The sequence below is a fragment of the Leucoraja erinacea genome, chromosome 20 (assembly GCF_028641065.1).
Source record: "Leucoraja erinacea ecotype New England chromosome 20, Leri_hhj_1, whole genome shotgun sequence".
Taxonomy (NCBI): domain Eukaryota; kingdom Metazoa; phylum Chordata; class Chondrichthyes; order Rajiformes; family Rajidae; genus Leucoraja; species Leucoraja erinaceus.
This window is the reverse complement of record NC_073396.1, coordinates 458,389-481,220: the sequence shown is the minus strand read 5'-3', so window position 1 is coordinate 481,220 and position 22,832 is coordinate 458,389. Positions and strand designations below refer to the sequence as shown.

At 43.9% G+C, this 22,832-nt stretch overlaps 1 protein-coding gene across 2 annotated transcripts in view; it reads left to right on the top strand.

Annotated features, from left to right (window-relative positions):
* LOC129706603 (transmembrane channel-like protein 7) overlaps positions 1–22,832 on the top strand; it is a 39,508-nt gene that overhangs the window by 12,567 nt on the left and 4,109 nt on the right. For both annotated transcript variants that reach the window (XM_055650945.1, XM_055650947.1), the window contains 10 exons: positions 1,727–1,872; positions 3,039–3,186; positions 4,443–4,616; positions 9,927–10,084; positions 16,970–17,087; positions 17,630–17,727; positions 18,033–18,216; positions 19,523–19,653; positions 20,907–21,062; positions 22,058–22,136. In XM_055650945.1, the coding sequence (XP_055506920.1) occupies positions 1,727–1,872; positions 3,039–3,186; positions 4,443–4,616; positions 9,927–10,084; positions 16,970–17,087; positions 17,630–17,727; positions 18,033–18,216; positions 19,523–19,653; positions 20,907–21,062; positions 22,058–22,136 (1,392 nt within the window). The remainder of the gene's footprint in view (positions 1–1,726; positions 1,873–3,038; positions 3,187–4,442; positions 4,617–9,926; positions 10,085–16,969; positions 17,088–17,629; positions 17,728–18,032; positions 18,217–19,522; positions 19,654–20,906; positions 21,063–22,057; positions 22,137–22,832) is intronic.

Here is a 22,832-nt window from a genome sequence, read left to right as displayed (position 1 = left end):
TTGTTCCGAGTGCTCTTTTGACTCCAGAATTACATGGAGGGGATGCCCGGGGTTTTTCAGGATGACCTGCACCTTGTGCCTCATACGCCTCTCAAGCACATCCATCCCAGAGTCTACTCTCCCCTCCAGCACTGAGCTAGCTCGTTTAACCAGTTTGACCAGCTTCTTGTTGTTTTTTGCACTAATGCTGTTGCCCCAGCAGACAACAGCGTAGAAAATAACACTTGCAACCACAGTGTTGTAAAACATGTGCAGCATGTCATTACACACATTGAAGGATTTGAGCCTTCTGAGGAAAAAGAGTCTGCTCTGGCCTTTTTTGTAGAGGGAGTCAGAGTTGACAGACCAGTCCAGTTTGTTATCGAGGTATTTATATGTCTGCACCACCTCAATGTCAGCCCCAGCAGCGTTGACCGGCTGAAGGGGGAGCTTGGACCTGCCAAAGTTAACCACCATCTCTTTAGTCTTAGTTGTGTTCAGGATGAGACAGTTCTCTTCACTCCAGGCACAAAAGGTACTGGTCAAGTTCCTGTATTCCTCCTCCTGCCCGTTCCGTACACATGCCACAATCGCTGTATCATCTGAGTATTTCTGTACGTGACATGTGGCATATATACATGAGTGATTAAGAAATAAGGTTAAAAATGGTAAACAAACTTTTGAAACAAAAGATAATTAATTTTAAGAGAAGTACTTCTGAAATCTGAAATACTTCTAAGGAGATACAACCCTCACACATTATTCGGCTTCTGGTGCCAGGCCAATATTAATTGTAGCTTTGAATGTTATAAAAAGTCAGTTTTGTACATAGTGTTTCAAGTACTTTGTAAAGTCTGGTTTATAAATTCTTGAAACATTTCCCTGGAGGTGGCAACAAAAAGCACACCCTCTGGCGACCAGGGATTTTCTGTTTTTTTCACTTAATCGTGCATGTTCACACACCAGAAGTTGTGGTTGCATTTTCTCTGTTCCATTAATATGTGACACCTAATGTGGATCTAGATAAAGGTTGCTCTAACCTCAGACGTGGCAAAGTCTTCCATACCCCAATCCCTCTACGTGGTGGGGTTGGGTAGGGTGCACAGTGGCAGAGCAATAATGAACCTTTCCAGCTAGCTGCCAGAGATAGATTTCAAAATTGATTAGAAGATTTGGAATGTTTAAAAGCATTAAAAATGTAATAACGTTTTGAGTTTTAAAACATGAAAATGTTATGGGAATTGTAAATGGATGATCATAGAGCCTCAGCATCATTCAACTCCATTAGATGTTGTTCTTTTGCCATGTTTCGGCACGAGTCGCCAAACGGCAGTACAAAGCAGGAACGTATCTGGGAAAAGTCTACCGTGAAACTTGGAAATTCTTAGTTCACGTGTGCAGGTGGTGAAATCACAAACTATCTGCACTTTGTCAGCTTGTTGCTGCAAAATCCAGGTAATTTACTTCTCACTGTATATTCTGGACCATTGGTTATTACCCAACAAAAAATTATGATTTTTAAATGACAATTTGTTAAGTAGGAGCTTATATAAAACATCTCCTTGCCTTTAAATACCACTTTCGTTCACTCCCACCTTTTCAGTCCCAGTAAGAATAATACCATATTATCTGTACCGCTCACTTGGGGGAGACTGGGATCAAGTACAGCCCATTGCACACTTTGTTTTAAAAGCTCTGTTAAATTATCCCTTTGGCATCTCCTAATAGGGTTTTGTTTTGTTTTTAGGGATTCCTGGAGCAGACATATCTTTTTTATGGATTTTACCGAATAGAAGACATGCGTTCTTGGAATTTTCACTACAATTTACCACTTGCATACTTTATTACAACGTTTGCATACATCCTACTGAGTCTTTTCTGGATAGTGAAGAGGTAATTGTTCCGCTTTTGATTTGCTACAGTTCAGTTAAATGTATAAAGGAACCCATTTACCTAACACAGGTGAAGTAAAAGGTACACAAAAATGCTGGAGAAACTCAGCGGGTGCAGCAGCATCTATGGAGCGAAAGAAATAGGCAACGTTTCTGGCCGAAACCCTTCTTCAGACTGAAGATTAGTCTGAAGAAGGGTTTCGGCCCGAAACGTCACCTATTTCTTTCGCTCCATAGATGCTGCTGCACCCGCTGAGTTTCTCCAGCATTTTTGTGTACCTTCGATCTTCCAGCATCTGCAGTTCCTTCTTTAACGCAGGTGAAATAAATATTGGAACATCTCAGCTATTCTGGGTGGGGGTTAGAAACATAGAAAATAGATGCAGGAGTAAGCCATTCGGCCCTTCGAGCCTGCACCACCATTCAATATGATCATGGCTGATCATCCAACTCAGTATCCTGTACCTGCCTTCTCTCCATACCCTCTGATCCCTTTAGCCACAAGGGCCACATCTAACTCCCTCTTAAATATAGCCAATATGTTCTTCCTTGAACAGAAACCCAATCAATTTCCCACTACTATCTCTCCTCCACCTGGCGGAACATGCCCCAACAACTACTCTTTTGACTCCTTTCACTCCAGGTTAAAGATATAGCCATGGGCACTTGCCCCATCTATGCCTGTCATTTTGTTGGTTACATCGAATGGTCCATGGTCCAAATGTACACTGGCACCATCCTCCAACTTTTTCTTTGCGAACTCGCCAACTGCATCGGGGCTGTCCTCTGCACTCATGCAGAACTCCCTAATTTCATTAACTTTGCCACTACCACCCTGCCCTCAAAATTTACTTGGACTCTCTATAATACCCATCTCCCCTTTCTTGATCTTCCTGTCTTCATCTTAAGGGACAGACTATCGACTGACATCTACTACAAAACTACTGATTGCCACAGTTATCTGGACTAGACCTCCTCCCACCCTGGATAATATAGGCATCAAGTGGTGGGCGGTGTAAAAAGGTGAGGAAAAACAGGTTATTTATGATGTAATTGAATAGTGGAACAGGCAAGAGGGCAAATTATCTATTCCTTATTTTATGTCTTATTCGTGCAATCTGTTCATGCGAGTACCATCACTGATTTCATCTTGTGTTCATCCTTCAGGGCAGTGGAAGGTTTCAAACAAAGCTTTATCAGATCAGAAGACCGATTTCAGAGTTTTTGTAATAAGATTTTTGCAGGTTGGGATTTTTGTATCAGAGATGAGCGTGCTGCAGAGTTGAAACATCGTAGTCTTCAGTATGAGCTGAAGGTAAGTTTTCTGCCAACTATTGTGGAACAGGTAAAGGCCAGATTCCAATGTTGCAGTATTCATGAATCGTGCAGGGTCTGGCTTGCGCAAACCTTAGTCATGATCACATTGAATGGTGGTGCTGGCTCTAAGGGTCGAATGGACTACTCCTGCACCTATTGTCTAATGATTCTGGTTAACTGTCCGAGCTGGGATACCCCATTCAATCTTCAGCAGAGCGTGGATGCAAGAAATGCAGTTCTGGCAATTAGGATGACATTTATGTGACCATGTTGTGATAAAAAGAATGTGCTTCTTTCTTGTTTTCATTAGATTACAGGTATAAGTTCAGTTAGACTTTTGTCAACACTGAAATTTTAAACTTTAGAATTGCCCTCTTTAAAGTGCTGTCCTTCGTAAAAAAAAAAAAGTCTAACATGGGCAGGACCTCCACAGTGAATGGTAGGGCTCTGTGGAGTGTTGTAGAGCAGAGGGATCTGGGAGTGCAGGTGCAGGTCGAGTTGCAGGTAGATCGGGTGGTCAAAAAGGCATTTTGGCACTTTGGCCTTCATCAGTCAGTATTGAGTGTAGAAGTTGGGAGATCATGTTACAGTTGTATAAGACGTTGGTGAGGCTGCATTTGGAGTATTGTGTTCAGTTCTGGGCACCATGCTATAGGAAAGATGTTGCCAAGCTGGAAAGGGTGCCGAGAAAATTTATGAGGATGTTGCCAGGACTAGAGGGTCTGAGCTATAGGGAGAGGTTGAGTAGGCTGGGTCTCTATTCCTTGGAGCGCAGGAGGATGTGGGGTGATCTTTTAGAGGTGTATAAAATTATGAGAGGAATAGATCGGGTAGATGCAGAGTCTCTTGTCCAGAGTAGATGAATTGAGAACCAGAGGACATAGGTTTAAGGTGAGAGGGGAAAAGATTTAATAGGAATCTGAGAGGTAACTTTTTCACACAAAGCGTGGTGGGTGTATGGAACAAGCTGCCAGAAGAGGTAGTTGCGGCTGGGACTATCCCAACATTTAAGAAATTGAAGTCAGGCAGGTACTTGGATAGGACAGGTTTAATGGATATGGGCCAGATGCAGGCAAGTGGGACTAGTGTAGCTGTTGGCCGGTGTGGACAAGTTGGGTCGAAGGGCTCGTCTTCACACTGTATCTCTCTATAACTCTAAAAGGGAACCTTTGCCAGGCACATTTACAGTATTTGTAATGGAAAGAGCTTTTCTTGCAAGAGGCAGAGAAATAAACTTTGTTTTTCTGGTTGTAGACTGATTTGGATGAAGAAAGAATTAAGCAGAAGATTGCTGATAGGACTCAGAAGGAAAAAGTCAAGATCTACCTCCTGAGAGCGCTCTTGAACTTGCTTGTGGTATTGATACTGATAGTTTGTTTCTACATCATTTATCAAACTACTGTCTACTCTCAGCAGTATAATAACAAAGTGAGTATTCAGTTTGTTGCTTGACATAAAGCAATGAGGTTACAAATGGTATGACCACTCTTTTATTTACATGTTAAAAATCAATGATGGGATTTACTGCTGTCATTTGTAGATTATTTTATTCTTGCAGTACAATATAACACAAACGGGCTGGGTATATTTGTAGAACTTTAAGGACTATGCATATTCTTTAAAAGTTGCAAGAAAGAATGTCTGGGTATTGGCCATAGCCTTACCCTTTGCCTCTCAAGTTCAAACTTTCCGTTGCAAAATCGCATCACATCAATGGGACATGGATATTGAAATATTTAGCCTGAGGTACCTGGCCTTTAGAATGCTTTTGTTTGGTTGTGTTTTGCTGATAATTCCAACACCTGCGGTTGCTCGATTTTATAGCTCTACTGTAAAATTTACTTTGATGTTCTCCTTGTGTCGGCTATCATTCCCTTGAGAAATGCTGCTCCTCCACGGAGAGGCGACTTATTCCATGTTGCCTCCCTCGTGGCCTAACATAGAGGTGGGGTGCGGCCTTTCCCGGAGACGAGCCCGGAGCTTCAGCAGCGGGCGCAGCATGGGCCCTTTCGGCTCGTAGTGGACGAGCCCTTGACGGGGGGGGGGGGGGGGAGCACTCCGTTCGCTGGCCTGCGACAGCCTGAAGTCACGGTCTGCGGAGCTCCAGCTGGCGCGGCGTCCGGAGCCTGGGATCCCTCGTTGGGGACCCTGGAGGAGAAGAGCTCTGACCGCCGGCCTGAGGCCAACTTATAACCGCAGGCGTGGCAGGGACTTATCGTCCGGAGCGGGGCCCCTCGCCGGGTATCCCTGGAGAGGAGCTCCGACTGCCGGCCCTGTGGTCTGCGGTGCTTCTTGCTGCGGCGTGGCGGGGACTTTAGATCTTCGACCGCCGGTCTGTGGCCTACACCATCTTGAAGCCGCGGTCTCCGGCGGGGAGGCACCGATTCTGGACTTACATTGTCTGCACATCCGGCATCCCGCAGAGGCGACTGCGGAGGGTTGTGGTCCTTACCACGGGGGAAAATGGAGGAGGACTGACCAACCTTTGTGCCGTCCACCACAGTGATGAATTTAATGTTTGTGTTACATTTTTATTGTGTATTGTGTGTTTTTTTTTTAAATTGTACCGCTGCTGGCAAACTCATTTCACTGCACTATGTGCATGTGACAAATAAAACTTAACTTGACTTGAGTACTCGAGCACTTTGTTTTGTTCCAAGCAATTTGCTTCAATCACTTTGCCTTTCCTTGGTTTTTGTTTAAGGAACAATTCAATTCCACAACCCTACATGGCACTGCCCATCTTCATAAAGTCCTCCAGCCCTGAGATGCCAGTGTTGTAAACCTGAGATGCCAGTGTTCTAGACCTGAGATGCCAGTGTTGTAGACCTGAGATGCCAGTGTTCTAGACCTGTGATGCCAGTGTTGTAGACCTGAGATGCCAGTGTTCTAGACCTGAGATGCCAGTGTTGTAGACCTGAGATGCCAGTGTTGTAGACCTGAGATGCCAGTGTTGTAGACCTGAGATGCCAGTGTTGTAGACCTGAGATGCCAGTGTTGTAGACCTGAGATGCCAGTGTTGTAGACCTGAGATGCCAGTGTTGTAGACCTGAGATGCCAGTGTTGTAGACCTGAGATGCCAGTGTTCTAGACCTGAGATGCCAGTGTTGTAGACCTGAGATGCCAGTGTTCTAGACCTGTAGAGTGTTGTAGACCTGAGATGCCAGTGTTCTAGACCTGAGATGCCAGTGTTCTAGACCTGAGATGCCAGTGTTGTAGACCTGAGATGCCAGTGTTCTAGACCTGAGATGCCAGTGTTCTAGACCTGAGATGCCAGTGTTGTAGACCTGAGATGCCAGTTTTGTAAACCTGAGATGCCAGTTTTGTACCTGAGATGCCAGTGTTCTAGACCTGAGATGCCAGTGTTGTAGACCTGAGATGCCAGTGTTGTAGACCTGAGATGCCAGTGTTGTAGACCTGAGATGCCAGTGTTGTAGACCTGTGATGCCAGTGTTCTAGACCTGAGATGCCAGTGTTCTAGACCTGAGATGCCAGTGTTGTAGACCTGAGATGCCAGTTTTGTAAACCTGAGATGCCAGTGCTCTATGATTAGCACGGGTGTACGGGTACCCACTTTCCACCATCCAGAAGTACATGCAGGGGACGTTAACAGTCATCACTCACCCTGGGCTACTCAACCAAAGATGAGAATGGGGAATGACTGGATATGTGGGCATCCAACAATGATCGCTACCACCTCCACGATGCCAAGCAACCAGGTACATTCCACTCAAGCAGATGGAGGAGAGACTACAACCCAGACCTCTGCTTCACATTGAAAACTGATGTTGGCCACCCTGCTCCATGATCCATAAGTCAACATACACCTGCTCTGATCCATATCCCTGTGATCTCATCCAAGCCGCTCGCACGCTGGAACTTCAGGAAAGCAGATTGGACAGGTTTCACACAAGAAGTTGAACCTGTCCGCAAGAATTACAAGTCCTTCTGCACGATCCTGAAGGCTGCAGCAAAGAAGTACGTCTGCAAAATCTTCACTCTTTGCTAGCTCCCTGAATCAGAAGACTTCTTGAAGCAGTTTGAGGCCACAGGCGACCCAGATACTGCCACAGAATTGCTAGATTCCCTGGATACAGCAAGATATCAACGCTGGCAAGAGACTGTAGATGACTTGAACTTTACACACTCCAGCAGGAAGACTTGGACTCTCCTTCGTCAGCTTGGTTCAGCTGTTCCTGCCCGGTACAACCCCCCTCAAAGTGTCAGCAAATGCTGTAGCCTCTCGCCTGCTGGCAAACTCGAAGGTCACCACTTCCAAAGAAACAATAAGAATTGAGACAAAGTCCATCTCATCTTCACCATCCTCAAGCCCCCTTTCTAATCCGTACACTCCAGTTGATGTAAACAAAGGCCTGTCCTCTACTAAAGCTGGGAAAGCAGCAGGAGTTGATGGGATGCCAGTGAGCAAGGTGGCTTTAGACCTGGTAGAAACTGCGCAGACCAAGTCCTTGCCCTCACTACCAATATACAGGCTGGCTTCCAACGTGCCCTGAAAACTGGTGTTGCTCTCATTGATCTGTCATCAGCTTATGACACCGTGTGGAGACATGGTCTGTTGCTGAAAGCTTCCAGAATCTTGAAGTCTCATCCATCCTCAGCAACCGTAGATTTAAGGTCTCGCATGGGAACCAGACCAGCTCTGTCAGGACCCTGAATGATGGTCTCCCCCCAGGGCTCTGTCCTAGCTCCCCTACTCTTCAACATTTATGTGAGTGACATGCCAACTACCTCATGCAGGAAGTTTGCATATGCAGATGACCTTGGCCTTGTATACCAGGGAGCTGCCCTTGAGGATATCAGCAGAGTGCTAACCCAAGACTTGAAGGGGATGGAGGAGTACTTCACCTTCTGGCGACTTTGCCCCAACTAATCTAAGACAACGGTCACTGCCTTTCACCTCAGCAATCGGCTTGCCAATGCTAAGCTCCGAGTGGTAAGCTGGTTGTAGACCTGATCTATTTGCATGTTACCCAATACTAACACACGTATGCTCCACACGACTTATCTATAATCCAGTCCTTGTTTTCATCATACCGGCACCACTCTTATTAACAGTTCCTGGCACAAGCTGCCAGTCGTGACCCAGATGCAGCATGAGGTGACGCCAACATGCTGTGCAACTTTATTGTATGTCAATAATCCTGTTGGATCGTTACTCTGAGTATGTGTTATTTGCTCTACGATGAAGAATGAAGAATTCCCCAAGTACCTCGGAGTCACCCTAGATCGCACCTTCACCTATCGTGAACACCTGAAGAGGGTGGCTGATAAACTGAAAGCAAGGGTCAACATCATCAGGAAACTTGCAGGCAACAGCTGGGGATTCAATGCACACACCCTCCGTACCACAAGCTTAGCCCTAGTCTACTCAACGGCTGAGTTTAGCTCACCAGCTTGAGCTAATAGCTGCCACACCAAACGAGTTGACACGCTCCTTAACTCTGCAATGCGGGTCATCACAGAGACGCTCAAGTCAACACCTTTGCAGTGGCACCCTGTCCTCTCTCATATCACCCCCTCCCAGCATACGCAGCAGGGAGAGGATGTTGAAAGATTGGTGCACCATCGAGGCTAACCCTGACCTTTCCCTCCATGCTGTCTTGAACAATCTGCCCAACACGTGCCTGAAGTCACGCAAACCCTTCTGGTCTTCCGTTAAATCTCTGGAAGACTTTGACTCCAAGACTTAGTGGCGCAGTTCCTAGAAAGATGCCAACACCAACAGTGGAGAGGTCACAGACCCCACAGTGAAACCACCAGGCTTTGACCTCCATCACAAGCAATGGCTAACCCTGAACAGAATCTGCACCCTCCATGCAAGAACAGCCCATCACCTGCACAAGTGGGGGATGACAGACAGCCCTGCTTGTGACTGCAGACATCCAGACTAGACCATCCCACATATTGTGAATGACTGCCCACTGAGGCTTTTCCCTGGGGGCATCAAAGCCATCCACCCAGTAACTGATGCTGTCCTGGCCTGGATATCTATCCTTGATCTACAACTTTAGGCTGTGCACGCCATACGCAGGAAGTAGTACGGCTGTCAGGTTATGGGGAGAAGGCAAGAGAATGGGGTTAGGAGGGAGAGGTAGATCAGCCATGATTGAATGGCGTAGTAGACTTGATGGGCCGAATGGCCGAATCCTACTCCTATTCCTTATGACCTTTTCATTCTTGACCCTTTGCCATTCCTAAGATAATATTTTCCTCCATTTGCAGCCATGCATTTCTCCGTTAGTCCCTTATCCAAGCCTTTATCTTTTTAAAGCATTTTGAGGCTCTTCTTTAAAACCACCTCTTTGACCGAACCTTTGCACACTGTGTTTAATTTTGTTACAGTGCCAATATCAGTAAATAATACAAAATGCCAGAAAAATTCAGCGGGTCATTGTTATCTGGGAGCTGGCATTAATTTTAAATGTCAAATTATTTCTCTCTCCACTGATACAGCTTGAGCTGCTAAGTATCCCAACATCTTCTGCTGTTTTTCATAGTTTGGTTAATGTCACATTTTATCAAAGTTTCTGTGAGATGACAGTATATGTTCACACATGTAAAGGTGTCATATACTTATAAATTATTGTTGTTTGTTGTTTCAATAGGCCGAATAGACTGTTTATCATCTCATATTTTCTGTTTCCCCGTTTAAATTTTATTTTGAGACTCTTATAGTGATATAGGTGCTTAATTTAATCATGTTTCTATTTTTATCAGAAAACTAATTCCGGAAGCTTCACAATTGATCTAACGGTTGAATACTTGCCCTCTATTGTGATCACTGCAGCTAACTTTATCACTCCACTGCTGTTTGAACGTATAATTAGATTTGAAGACTATTCACCAGCTTTTGAGATAAAATTCATGCTGATCAGGTATGTATGGATCGGGCGGGTGTGGGTAAGCATAATCCCCTTGGTCATACCAAGATGTTACTAAAACATACACTGTCCTCCATAATGTTTGGGACAAAGACACATCATTTATTTATTTGCCTCTGTACTGCACTGTCAGATTTTATAAAAGGGCCATTTTTATACATTTTGGTTTCACTATGTAGAAATTACAGCTGTGTTTATACATAGTCCCCCCATTTCAGGGCACCATAATTTTTTTTTACACATGGCTTCACAGGTGTTTGTAATTGCTCAGGTGTGTTTAAATGCCTCCTTAATAAGAGAGCTCTCAGCACCTAGTCTTTCCTCCAGTCCTTCCATCACCTTTGGAAACTTTTATTGCTGTTTATCAACATGAGGACCAAAGTTGTGCCAATGATAGTCAAAGAAGCCATTATGAGACTAAGAAACAAGACTAAAACTGTTTGATTCATCCGCTAAAATCAACTGTTTGGAACATCATTAAGAAGAAAGAGAGCACTGGTGAGCTTACTAATCGCAAAGGGACTGGCAGGCCAAGGAAGACCTCCACAGCTGATGACAGAAGAATTCTCTCTATAATAAAGAAAAATCCCCAAACACCTGTTCAACAGATCAGAAACATTCTTCAGGAGTCAGGTGTGGATTTGTCAATGACCACTGTCCGCAGAAAACTTCATGGTCAGAAATGCAGAGGCTACACTGCAAGATGCAAACCACACGCAAATATAGGATGGCCAGGTTAAAGTTTGCCAAGAAGTACTTAAAAGAGCAACCACAGTTCTGGAAAAAGGTCTTGTGGACAGATGAGACAAAGATTAACATATATCAGAGTGATGGCAAGAGCAAAATAAGGAGGAGAGAAGGACCTGCCCAAGATTGAAAGCATACCACCTCATCTGTGAAACATGGTGGTGGGTGTGTTATGGCCTGGGCATGTAGTAGCATAATGAATTCTGAAGTGTACATCCTATCTGCTCAAGCTCAAACAAATGCCTCAAAACTCACTGGCCAGCAGTTCATTCTACAGCAAGACAATGATCCCAAACATACTGCTAAAGAAACAAAGGAGTTTTTCAAAGCTAAAAAATGGTCAATTCTTGACAATAGACAATAGGTGCAGGAGTCGGCCATTCGGCCCTTCGAGCCAGCACCGCCATTCAATGTGATCATGGCTGATCATCCACAATCAGTACCCCGTTCCTGCCTTCTCCCCCTATTGCTTGGCTCCTCTATCTTTAAGAGCTCTGTCTAGCTCTCTCTTGAAAGCATCCAGAGAACCGGCCTCCACTGCCCTCTGAGGCAGAGAATTCCACAGACTCACCACTCTCTGTGTGAAAAAGTGTTTCCTCGTCTCCGTTCTAAATGGCCTACCCCTTATTCTTCAATGGTGGCCGCTGGTTCTGGATTACCCCAACGTCAGGAACATGTTTCCTGCCTCTAGCATGTCCAAACCCTTAATAATCTTATATGTTTCAATAAGATTCCCTCTCATCCTTCTAAATATACAAGCCCAGCCGCTCCATTCTATCAACATATGACAGTCCCGCCATCGCGGGACTCAACCTTGTAAACCTTCGCTACACTCCCTCAATAGCAAGAATGTCCTTCCTCAAATTGGGAGACCAAAACTCCACACAATACTCCGGGTGTGGTCTCACTAGGACCCTGTACATCTGCAGAAGGAGCTCTTTACTACTATACTAAACTCCTTGTAATGAAGGCCAACATGTCATTCACTTTCTTCACTGCCTGCTGTACCTGCATTCTTACTTTCATTGACTGATGAACAAGGACCCCCAGATCCCTTTGTACTTCCCCTTTTCCCAACTTGACTCATTTGGATCACAATCTATCTTCATGTTTTTACACCAAAGTGGATAACCTCACAATTATCCACATTAAACTGCATCAGCCATGCATCTGCCCACAAACCCAACTTGTCCAAGTCACCCTACATCCTCATAGCATCCTCCTCACAGTTCACACTGCCACCCAGCTTTGTGTCATCTGTAATTTTGCTAATGTTACTTTGAATCCCTTCATCTAAATCATTAATATATATTGTAAATAGCTGCAGTCCCAGCACCGAGCCTTGCGGTACCCCACTAGTCACTGCCTGCCATTCTGAAAGGGACCTGTTAATCCCTACTCTTTGTTGCCTGTCTGCCAACCATTTTCTATCCATGTCAGCACTCTACCCCCAATACCATGTGCTTTAATTTTGCCCACTAACCTCCTATGTGGGCCCTTATCAACTGCGTTCTGAAAGTCCAGGTACACTACATCCACTGGCTCTCCCTTGTCCACTTTCATAGTAACATCCTCAAAAAATTCCAGAAGATTAGTCAAGCATGATTTCCCCTTCGGAAATCCATGCGGACTCGGACCGATCCTGCTACTACTATCCAAATATGCCGCTATTTCATCTTTTATAATTGACTCTAGCATCTTCCCCACCACCGATGTCAGGCTAACTGGTCTATAATTCCTTGTTTTCTCTCTCCTGCCTTTCTTAAAAAGTGGGATAACATTAGCTACTCTCCAATCCACAGGAACTGATCCTGAATCTATAGAACATTGGAAAAATATCACCAATGTGTCTACAATTTCTAGAGCCACTTCCTTAAGTACCCTGGGATGCAGACCATCAGGCCCTGGGGATTTATCTGCCTTCAGTCCCATCAGTCTACCCAGCACCATTTCCTGTCTAATGTGCATTTGCTTCAGTTCCTCCGTCAACCTAGATCCTCTGGCCACTAGTACATCAGGGAGATTGTTTGTGTCCTTCTTAGTGAAGACGGATCCTAAGTACCTGTTCAGCTTGTCTGCCATTTCCTTGTTCCCCATAATAAATTCACCTTTTCCAGTCTTCAAGAGTCCAACTTTGGTCTTAACTATTTTTTTCCTCATCACATACTTAAAGATGCTTTTACTATCCTCCTTTATAGTCTTGGCTAGCTTACCTTCGTACCTCATCTTTTCTCCCCATATTGTATTTTTAGTTATCTTCTGTTGCTCTTTAAATGTTGCCCAATCCACTGGCTTCCTGCTCATCTTTGCTATGTTATATTTCTTCTCCTTCATTTTTAATTCTTTATTTGTTCCACTGTCATCCCTGCTGGGGTATCTTTCAGGTCAACTTTGGCCAGCTCCTCCCTCATGGCTCCATAGTCCCCTTTGTTTAACTGTAATACTGACACCTCCAATTTACCCTTGTCACTCTCAAAGTGTAGATTAAAACTTATCATGTTATGGTCACTACCTCCTAATGGCTCCTTTACCTCGTGTTCCCTTGTCAAATCCAGTTCATTACATAACACTAAATCCAGAATCGTATTCTTCCCTGGTCGGCTCCAGTACAAGCTGCTCTAAGAATCCATCTCGGATGCACTCCACAAAGTCCCTTTCCTGGGGTCCAGTATCATCCTGATTTTCCCAGTCTACCTGCATGTTGAAATCTCCCATAACAACCACAGCATTACTTTTGCTACATGCCAATTTTAACTCTTGATTCAACTTGCACCCTATGTCCAGGCTACTGTTTGGGGACCTGTAGATAACTCCCATTAAGGTCTTTTTACCCTTACAATTCCTTAGTTCTATCCATACTGACTCCACATCTCCTGTTTCAATGTCACCCCTTGCAAGGGACTGAATTTCATTCCACACCAACAGAGCTACCCCACCCCCTTTGCCCACCTGTCTGTCTTTTCGATAGGAGGTATACCCTTGAATATTCAGTTCCCAACCCTGGCCCTCTTGCAGCCAGGTCTCTGTAATTCCCACAACATCATACTTGCCAATTTCTAACTGAGCCTCAAGCTCGTCCACTTTATTCCTTATACTTTGCGCATTCATATACGACACTTTGACCTCCGTATTCACGTCCCCCCTCGCACCGCTCACAATTGACCCTGACCTTACTCTTTTATCCCTTCTCGAACTTTCTTTCCCATCAATTCGAGAATCTTTTGTAATTTTACCTGTAGTCGCCTCCCCTTTAGCTCCATCTTTATACTCCCATTGTGTCAATCCCTCCCCCCCCCCACTATTTAGTTTAAACCCACATGTGTAGCCCTAGCAAACCTGCCTGCCAGAATGTCGGTCCCCCTCCAGTTAAGGTGTAACCCGTCCATTTTGTACAGGTCACCCCTACCTCAGAGAGATCCCAGTGGTTTATAATCTAAATCCTTGCTCCCTGTACCAACCCCCCCAGCCACACACTCAGATCCCCCATCCCCCTGTTCCTGCCCTCACTAGCACGAGGTATTGGAAACAATCCACAGATGACCACCCTAGAAGTCCTGCTTTTCAGTATTCTTCAGTCTCTGAACTCGCGTTACGGAATTCCTTCCTCTTGTTTCCAATGTTGTTTGTGCTTTCGTGCACAACTACTGCCGGCTGTTCACCTTCTCTCTCGAGGATGTTCTGAATTTGGTTCATGGCATCTTAAACCCTGGCTACAGGGAGGCAACAGATCCTCGTATCTCGTCTGCCGCCACAGAACCTCCTGTCTGCTCCTCGGACAATGGAGTCACCCACCACTAGGGCTCTGCCCGACGTTGGTCTCGCTGGTCTCGCCCCATCCCTAGAATTTGAGCCACCGACCTGTCCGCCGCTCGGACTGGAAGCGTCGTCTCCCCCAACAGCTCTCGAGGGCGTACCTGTTTTCATTAGGCACAGCCGCCTGGGTCTCCTGCACAAGTTTACTCCCCTTCGTCACCCACCTTTGTTCTTCTTGTATCCTTGGCGAGACAACCTCACTGTAGATCCTGTCCAGGAAATTCTCCTGAGGTCATCAAGTTGCTTCTCCAGTGCCCCAACACGGTCCTTCAGGAGCTGAACCTGGACACACTTACCACAGTTGTAGCAATAGTTTTAATTACAAATCTTAAATTGTGGAGTACAGAGGCAAATAAATAAATGATGGGTCTTTGTCCCAAACATTATGGAGGGCACTGTAGTTGCTGTAACAGATGCTCTTTCCACCTCTCCAGCAGCACCATAAAGTGTGGACACTTCCCTACCATTTCTTGACCTCACTATCTCCATCACAGATGATAGACTTCTGACCGACATCCACTATAAACCCACTGATCCCACGGCTATCTAGACTACACTTCTTCCCACCCTGCTTCCTGTAAGGACTCCATCCCCTACTCCCAATTCCTCCGTCTTTGCCGCATCTGCTCCCAGGATGAGGTGTTCCACACCAGGGCATCGGAGATGTCCTCATTCTTCAGGGAACGGGGGTTCCCCTCCTCCACCATAGATGAGGCTCTCACCAGGGTCTCTTCAATACCCCGTAACACTACTCTGACTCCCCATCCCCCCACTCGTAACAAGGGCAGAGTCCCCCTAGTCCTCACCTTCCACCCCACCAGCCGTCACATACAACAAATAGTCCTCCATCATTTTTGCCATCTCTAACGTGACCCCACCACTCACCACGTCTTCCCATCTCCCCCCGTCTGCTTTCCGCAAAGACTGCTACCTCCGTAACTCCCTGGTCAATTCTTCCCTTCCCACCCGCACCACCCCCTCCCCGGGCACTTTTCCCTTGCACCCGCAAGAGATGCTCCACGTGTCGCTTTACCTTCCCCCCTCGACTCCATTCAAGGACTCAAGCAGTCGTTCCAGGTGCGACAGGGGTTCACCTGCACACCTCCTTCAACCTCATCTATTGCATCCGCTGTTCTAGATGTCAGCTGATCTACATCGGTGAGACCAAGTGTAGGCTTGGCGATCGTTTCGTCGAACACCTCCGCTCGGTCCGCATTAACCAACCTGATCTCCATGTGGCTCAGCACTTCAACTCCCCCTCCCATTCCAAATCTGACCGTTCTGTCCTGGGCCTCCTCCATGGCCAGAGTGAGCACCACCGGAAACTGGAGGAGCAGCACCTCATATTCCGCTTGGGCAGTCTGCATCCCAGTGGCCTGAACATTGACTTTTCCAATTTCAGGTAGCCCTTGTCTCCTCCCCTCAGCTCTCCACAGCCCTCTAGCTCCTCCTCTTCCTTTCTTCTTCCCCACCCCCCCTGCATCAGTCTGAAGAAGGGTTTCGGCCCGAAACGTTGCCTATTTCCTTCGCTCCATAGATGCTGCCGCACCCGCTGAGTTTCTCCAGCATTTTTGTCTACCATAAAGTGTGGAGTCCACACTGATTCTACACTGAGTGCTGAGCTGTTAATGTAAACAGCTGGTTGAATGCAATACTCACTTTACTGGTTGAAGCAGAGTTCATGGTAACGTTTAGAAATAATTTATGAATGCTAATTGTAGGAAGGCAGTGGAAACAAACATAAATTGATTATTCTGAATGACTTGATTTAGTGTTTTTTGTTTTTTCCATCCATGGAATTATTTTGAAGTAATCTTTTATTATTTCCCCAATGCTGGTTCAGATATACCATCTAGTTAATACCTGTGAATTTACCTCTGTATAGGAAGCTTTAACTTGAAACCACATTTTTATATCATGTTGTTTCCATAGTAAATAAGTCATAAAAAGTCCAGCCTGATTCGACCGTCATTTATGAAGTAACAGTAAAACAAACACATAGAACTAGATTTTTATATCTTTCTAAAGTTATGGAGATAATATTTTAAATACATTTAGAAAGGCTGAATCTTGATGCTTAAATATGCAAGTGAAAGAAGAGTTAGGAATCTTGTATAAATTGCGAGGATAAATCTGTTGTGTATAAAGTAAGATTTCAGTAGAGTAACAAGCAGCATCTTCTGCCAGGAAAGATTAAAAATCCTTCAGTTGGTGGTGGATATTTTAGAACTGAGATTCGTTCCATGTTTTTTGCGTTTCTCCTCACACTCTTTGTACAGAAACAACAAACTGAAGCTTATTAATTGTAAATTTCTGCAGGTCTGTCTTTGTGCGATTGGCTAATATTATTGTCCTCTTGGTGAGCTTATGGTTACAAATTACAACATGCGGTGATGGAGAATGCAAGACTTGTGGATACAACCATAAATTGTACCCAGTGAGTAAATTAAGTTGTAACTCCTACAACCTTTTAAGAAAAACAACTAATTTGTATATTGTTTTAGAGGTATTACGAAGTTTAATTAGAAGAGCAGCTGATGCACGGATAAATGATGCCGTCATCACAAGCATACAGTCATAGAGCATGAAACTAACACAACGGCTAGTCCCATTTGTCTTTATTTGGCACAGACCCCTCTAAGTCAGGATTTAGCTCAGCAAAACAAGGGGAAAGAACCTATTCAAGAATTAATCTGAATAGAAAACTATTATAATTTCCAAAAGGAGTGTAGAATGTGCTATTTACCATTACATTGTTGATGAGGTCAAGTGGCAAGGAATTCAACTCCATATAATGAATGACTTATTATCATTGAATATTAAATTACATACCCGGCAATTACTTTACAGACTTTCATGAAATCTTCCAGTATTACTATATAAACTATATTGGTTGTAAAGCATGTTTTACAGAGCGACGCAGGTGAAATACTTTGTTAACAAAATGAACAAAGTTATTTGTTTCTTTCTTTATTCCAGTGTTGGGAAACTCGAATAGGACAAGAGATGTACAAGTTGATGATATTTGACCTGATTATAATTGCTTCTGTTACGTTGTTTGTAGAGTTTCCCAGAAAGTAAGCAATATTTCTCTTTCTCTTCTCCCTTGACAGTTTTCAAAGTAAACTAAATTAGTCGATTAGTTTTATTTTCTTCCACAAATGTAATTGTAAGATTTGTATTTAAAAATCATCAACCATTATGAAATCATGTCATTGTTTAAAACTGCTAATTAACATGCATTTTCTATTTATGGAATGATTTCTAGACCTGATGAAAGTAATAGAACAGCAACGTTCTGAATATAAATGTGACTAATATATTAGATGTAGAACTTTTCTACAGTGTGCCTTCATACACAATGTGATCTTTTATTGTGCAGATTGTTGGTGACATTTTGCCCTTTTCCACCATTCACATGGTGGGGGCAGCAACAGTTCAGTGTTCCACAGAATGTGCTGGCAATTGTGTATGGGCAGACCATCTGCTGGATAGGAACATTTTATTCACCATTGCTTCCTGGAATAGCAACTATCAAGTATTTCACTATATTTTATATCAAAAAGGTACATTATTTGACAAAATGTACAAATTAAACTGTTCAGATAAATGTTTACAATTGTAGATAGAATGAAATTTCATTTGCACTAATTCCTGCCACATTCATATTGTTTGTAATCACAAACACAATCTTTAGTGAATGCCCATCGCTGGACCTCCTGACATTTACTTTGGGATTTCCAGTGAAGGGTAACACTGATGTCATGTGTTGATGCCCAATGAGTCACTTGTCACAGTCTTAACAAAAACAGTGGCATAAATAATATTTTATGGCATTTCACAGCTTGTGAAGGAAAACAAATAACAAATGGATGAAGGAATAGATGGGTAAGATCCTAATGGGCCTGTCCCACTTAGATCGACAGCAGGAGACTATGCAGTCACCACATGTTCTCGGCTGGTTGGTCGTGAGTTCCCACATTCTGGAAACTAGTCGTGGCCTCATTATGGTCGCTGCAGATTTTTCAACGTTGAACAAAACAGCGGCGACCAGAATGAAGCCGCCATGGAGAGTAGCAAAAATTCTTGTGCCGTAGACGGGTCACCAGGTGGTCCTAGTGGGTCGCCAGGAGGTCGTAGGTTCTCGTAGGTTGTAGCTGGTGCTGACCGGTGAATTTCATTGGCTCATTGGGGGGGAAAAAAAGTAAGCAGTAGTTTTCAGAACCAAGGATAACCGAGCGGTAATGTTAAATGTCTGCCGAGCTTCACAGCCGTGTATCTCTAGCTTCTTTATTGTCTCCACTCCTTCTCTCTCCTTCTCCCCCCTCTCCCCATCTCTTACTTACCGTACAATGTGCATTAGCCGTCTAAATTACAGCGGCAACCTTCCTGTTCATCGCGTGGTGTCTGTATCACCTTGGCTTTGCACCGTGTGAATTTAACTCAGACAGCGCTCCCTCCGCTTGCCCTGTCCCCGCCTGCTTAACGGGCTGGTGAAGGAAGGTGTATGTGCGTGTGTTCCACCCTGACAGTTGTCGTTTCAGTTGCCGGTTTTTCAGGCGACTGCCGGCAACTTGACAGTCCCCTGAAAAATCGCCTAAGTGGGACAAGCCCATAAGTTTAAGTTACTGCTGAATGTGAAGTGGATAATCTTCACTGGCACACGAAGACACTTGACTGGCTGGACTGTCGAGGGCTAAGGACAAAATGGGAATTATATATGTGGGTATAGGATGGATAGCATGGATATGGTAAGCCCAAGGTCTATGCAGTGTGACTGGTCCTGAGCTAGGCGGTGGCATGGGTCAAATTACGTGAAAACCTATAAATAAATATTACCATGAAAGGAATAAACTGTTGTGAATATTTCAGATTTCTTTGATGACCAACTGCCAGCCATCCACCAGACCTTTTCGAGCATCGAGTTCTAACTTTTTCTTCCTAGCAGTTCTGTTAATTGGACTTCCATTGGCCTGCGTTCCGATAATCTTCAGTATTGCATTGTAAGTTTCCCATGGCACTTCAACATTACTGTAGCACATTTCCCAGCATCTTGTGCAACAACTTTGGTCTAAATCATGGTTTCATATGTACCTGCATCACTAGTTACATTCTCTTTGTTATTTTGACTAAGTATTAAATCCAAAATAAATCTATAGTGGTAAATTTGGTCTAGAAATTCATCAAGAAAATCTGTATAACATTTGTATGGTTGTTTTAAAATTCAGAAACTTCCTTCAAAAACACTTCTGCTTTGATAAAGTATTAACATTTCTATTCCTTTTCCAATATGCAAAATATACTTTTCACAACAAGCACAACCAAGCCAGGTGATTATTAGTCAGTCCCTTATTTGTCAGCAATGGGGCAAAGTCAGGGAACTTGAGAGGATAATAGACCTGGATAACAGGTCCAGCCCACAGTGGGATTGGAGCACAGTTGATCATTTTAAATTATATTTAGTTAGATGTTAGATGTGGCCCTTGTGGCTAAAGGGATCAGGGGGTATGGAGAGAAGGCAGGTACGGGATACCGAGTTGGATGATCAGCCATGATCATATTGAATGGCGGTACAGGCTCAAAGGGCCGAATGGCCTACTCCTGCACCTATTTTCTATGTTTCTATGAAAGCAATGCATATTAAATAAAGAAAAATGCTGGTATATTTATGTTGATTGTTTAATACAGGGATTAGAATTGGCATGAACTCAATTTAGTGGTAATTGTGAAATCAATCTTGCTTACATTTTTTTTGAGAACTTGGCATAATGATGCAGCTTGGACTGCATAGCTTGATATATTCTCAATAATGTCTACAAGATATCTTCTGTAAGGAAGCTTCAGGTTTCAATGAGGCACATGTTGCAGTTCTCTGAGCTTGTTCATAGAACTCAGTTATTGGCCAATGTAAATGGAAGTGATCTGAGTTCTGAGTTTAGTTTAGTGTCATATGTACCAAGGTAGAGTGAAAATAATATAACATCCAAACTAAATGCATTTATGTTGCGATTGGAACTTTGAACTAATTATTTCAAAACCAAACACTTGGGAAAACAGAGCAGCTGAATTCTCTCTGAAACAAGAGAACATATTTGTCCAGAGTGGACATGTTTATAGGGAAAAGGGGAATGTTTTCACAAGGGGTATAATGTTCAGTATTTAAATTTAGTTTTATGGAAAGACATATTTTAAGATGGATATTGGTCATTTTTATGTGGCAAAATTAATAGCGATTATTCTTTCCTCTGTCAAACAGAATTAATTCATCAAAATCTTGTGGGCCATTTATTCATTTCAATACCACTTGGGAAATTATACCGCACACTATCAACTCCTTTCCAGACAGTCTCCGGCGGCTTCTGTATGGATTGGCGTCTGAAATCTTTGCTGTGCCATTCTTCATCTTTGTGTGGTAAGTATTTCATTTGTTTCCTTTTCCTGTTGGGCCACAAAATATTCTTTTGTTTAATAAATGTCCATCTTTTCGGGCTGTCCCTCAGGATCAGTGGTGACTTGCTTCTGTTCTCATTCTGTGGTTGGGTTTTATAGGTCTTCAGTGTGAGACCCCTCCACTGGCAGAATGGGAGTGGGGTATCTGTTTCAGGAATCTGTTGATGGGCATGTGAGCAATGTACCAGATGCATCATGACTTGGTGTATTTAACATGTCAGTGCAGGGCTGTAGGCCAAGGAGAGAATGCTGACTGGTTCTCTCGTTGGTGCTTGGACATGGCAGCTCAGGTGGGCTGCATCTTTGAAATACTCAGCAGTCCACAGATCACTGCCTGAAACTAGCAGATTAACTTCTTTCCTCACAGAGGATTGTCAGAGGGTAGTTAATCTGTGGAACTCATCGCCACAGAGGGCTGTGGAGGCCGTCAGTGGAAAATGTTAAGGCAGAGAGAGACAAATTCTTGATTAGAACTTGTGTCAAGGGTTATGGGGAGAAGGCAGGAAAATGGGATTAGGAGACAGAGATCGGCCATGATTGAATTGGCCGAACTCTGGAATGGGCTTGATGGGCCGAATGGTCTAGTTCTACTCCGACAACTTGTGAACATTATATTACTGATTAAATATGGGTCACAAAAGTACAAAGGATGGTAAACTCCAATAATGATGTACATTTGGGGCTTTTGGGTGTTAATTCTACCGATAGCCTGTTAATGAAAGATTGTTGGATGTTTAGATGTCAGCATGGTTTAGTTGTCTTGTTTGTTTACTATCAAATGAATCTTAAATATTTGATCACATTGCACACCTTCAAATACTCTTTAATTAATACAAACCTCCATTGAAACTCCATTTTTATTCTAATGTTGATGCGTTTGGGTGCAGAAGATGATAACAAGAATTTGTCCCGACATAAAGATGGGCATCATTCCCACTTTGTTCCTCTTCTCTCCAGCCTCATCCTGTTTTATCTCGTGGCTTTGGCTGCAGCACACAAACGCGTGGTCATGCAACTGCGGGACCAACTGGCTATGGTGAGTGACCCCCATCGGCTTCTTCATTAGGTGTAGAGTATCAGCAACATTCATCTGCCATGATGCAAAGTTCAAACATTGTCATATAACTCAGTCTGATATATTTGCCCTGTCAACATACAGGTGAATATAATGGGCCCATCATTATGTGAGGGGAAAATAACATATAATAAAAAATAAGAAAATAATTATAAAATGGCAACAACAGGCGGGAAGCAGATGCAGAGGTGTATTGGTTCCATGGGTACTAACTAAACTCAGACTGAAATATGGAGTTTGCAAGTTTCTGTGATGGGTCCTTTTCAATGTTCTGACCACAATTATTGTCAATCAACTCTGAAAAATATAACTTCTAATCCCAATTGTCAGTGAGATTGTTATTTTTACTGTTTCCTCTGTGTTTTGGCATTTAATTTATTCACCTATTGAATTGAATACTTTGTCACATGTGACAAGTCTCAGTGAAATTCTTTCCTTGCGTACCCAAGGACTGCAAATTGTCACCCATAAAGGGCGAGTATAGTCACATATTCCCCCTCCCTCAAGGTGGTTGCCCCACGCAGGGTCCTCCTTTGTTCCGTCCCCCAGCAGCTGCTTCCACATATCCGTCCTCGACTGTCAGTCGGCTCCATCATCGACTGCCGTGCCAACCTCTCCACTATTGCCGCCAGGTCCTCTCCGGACACCTCCGTGGTG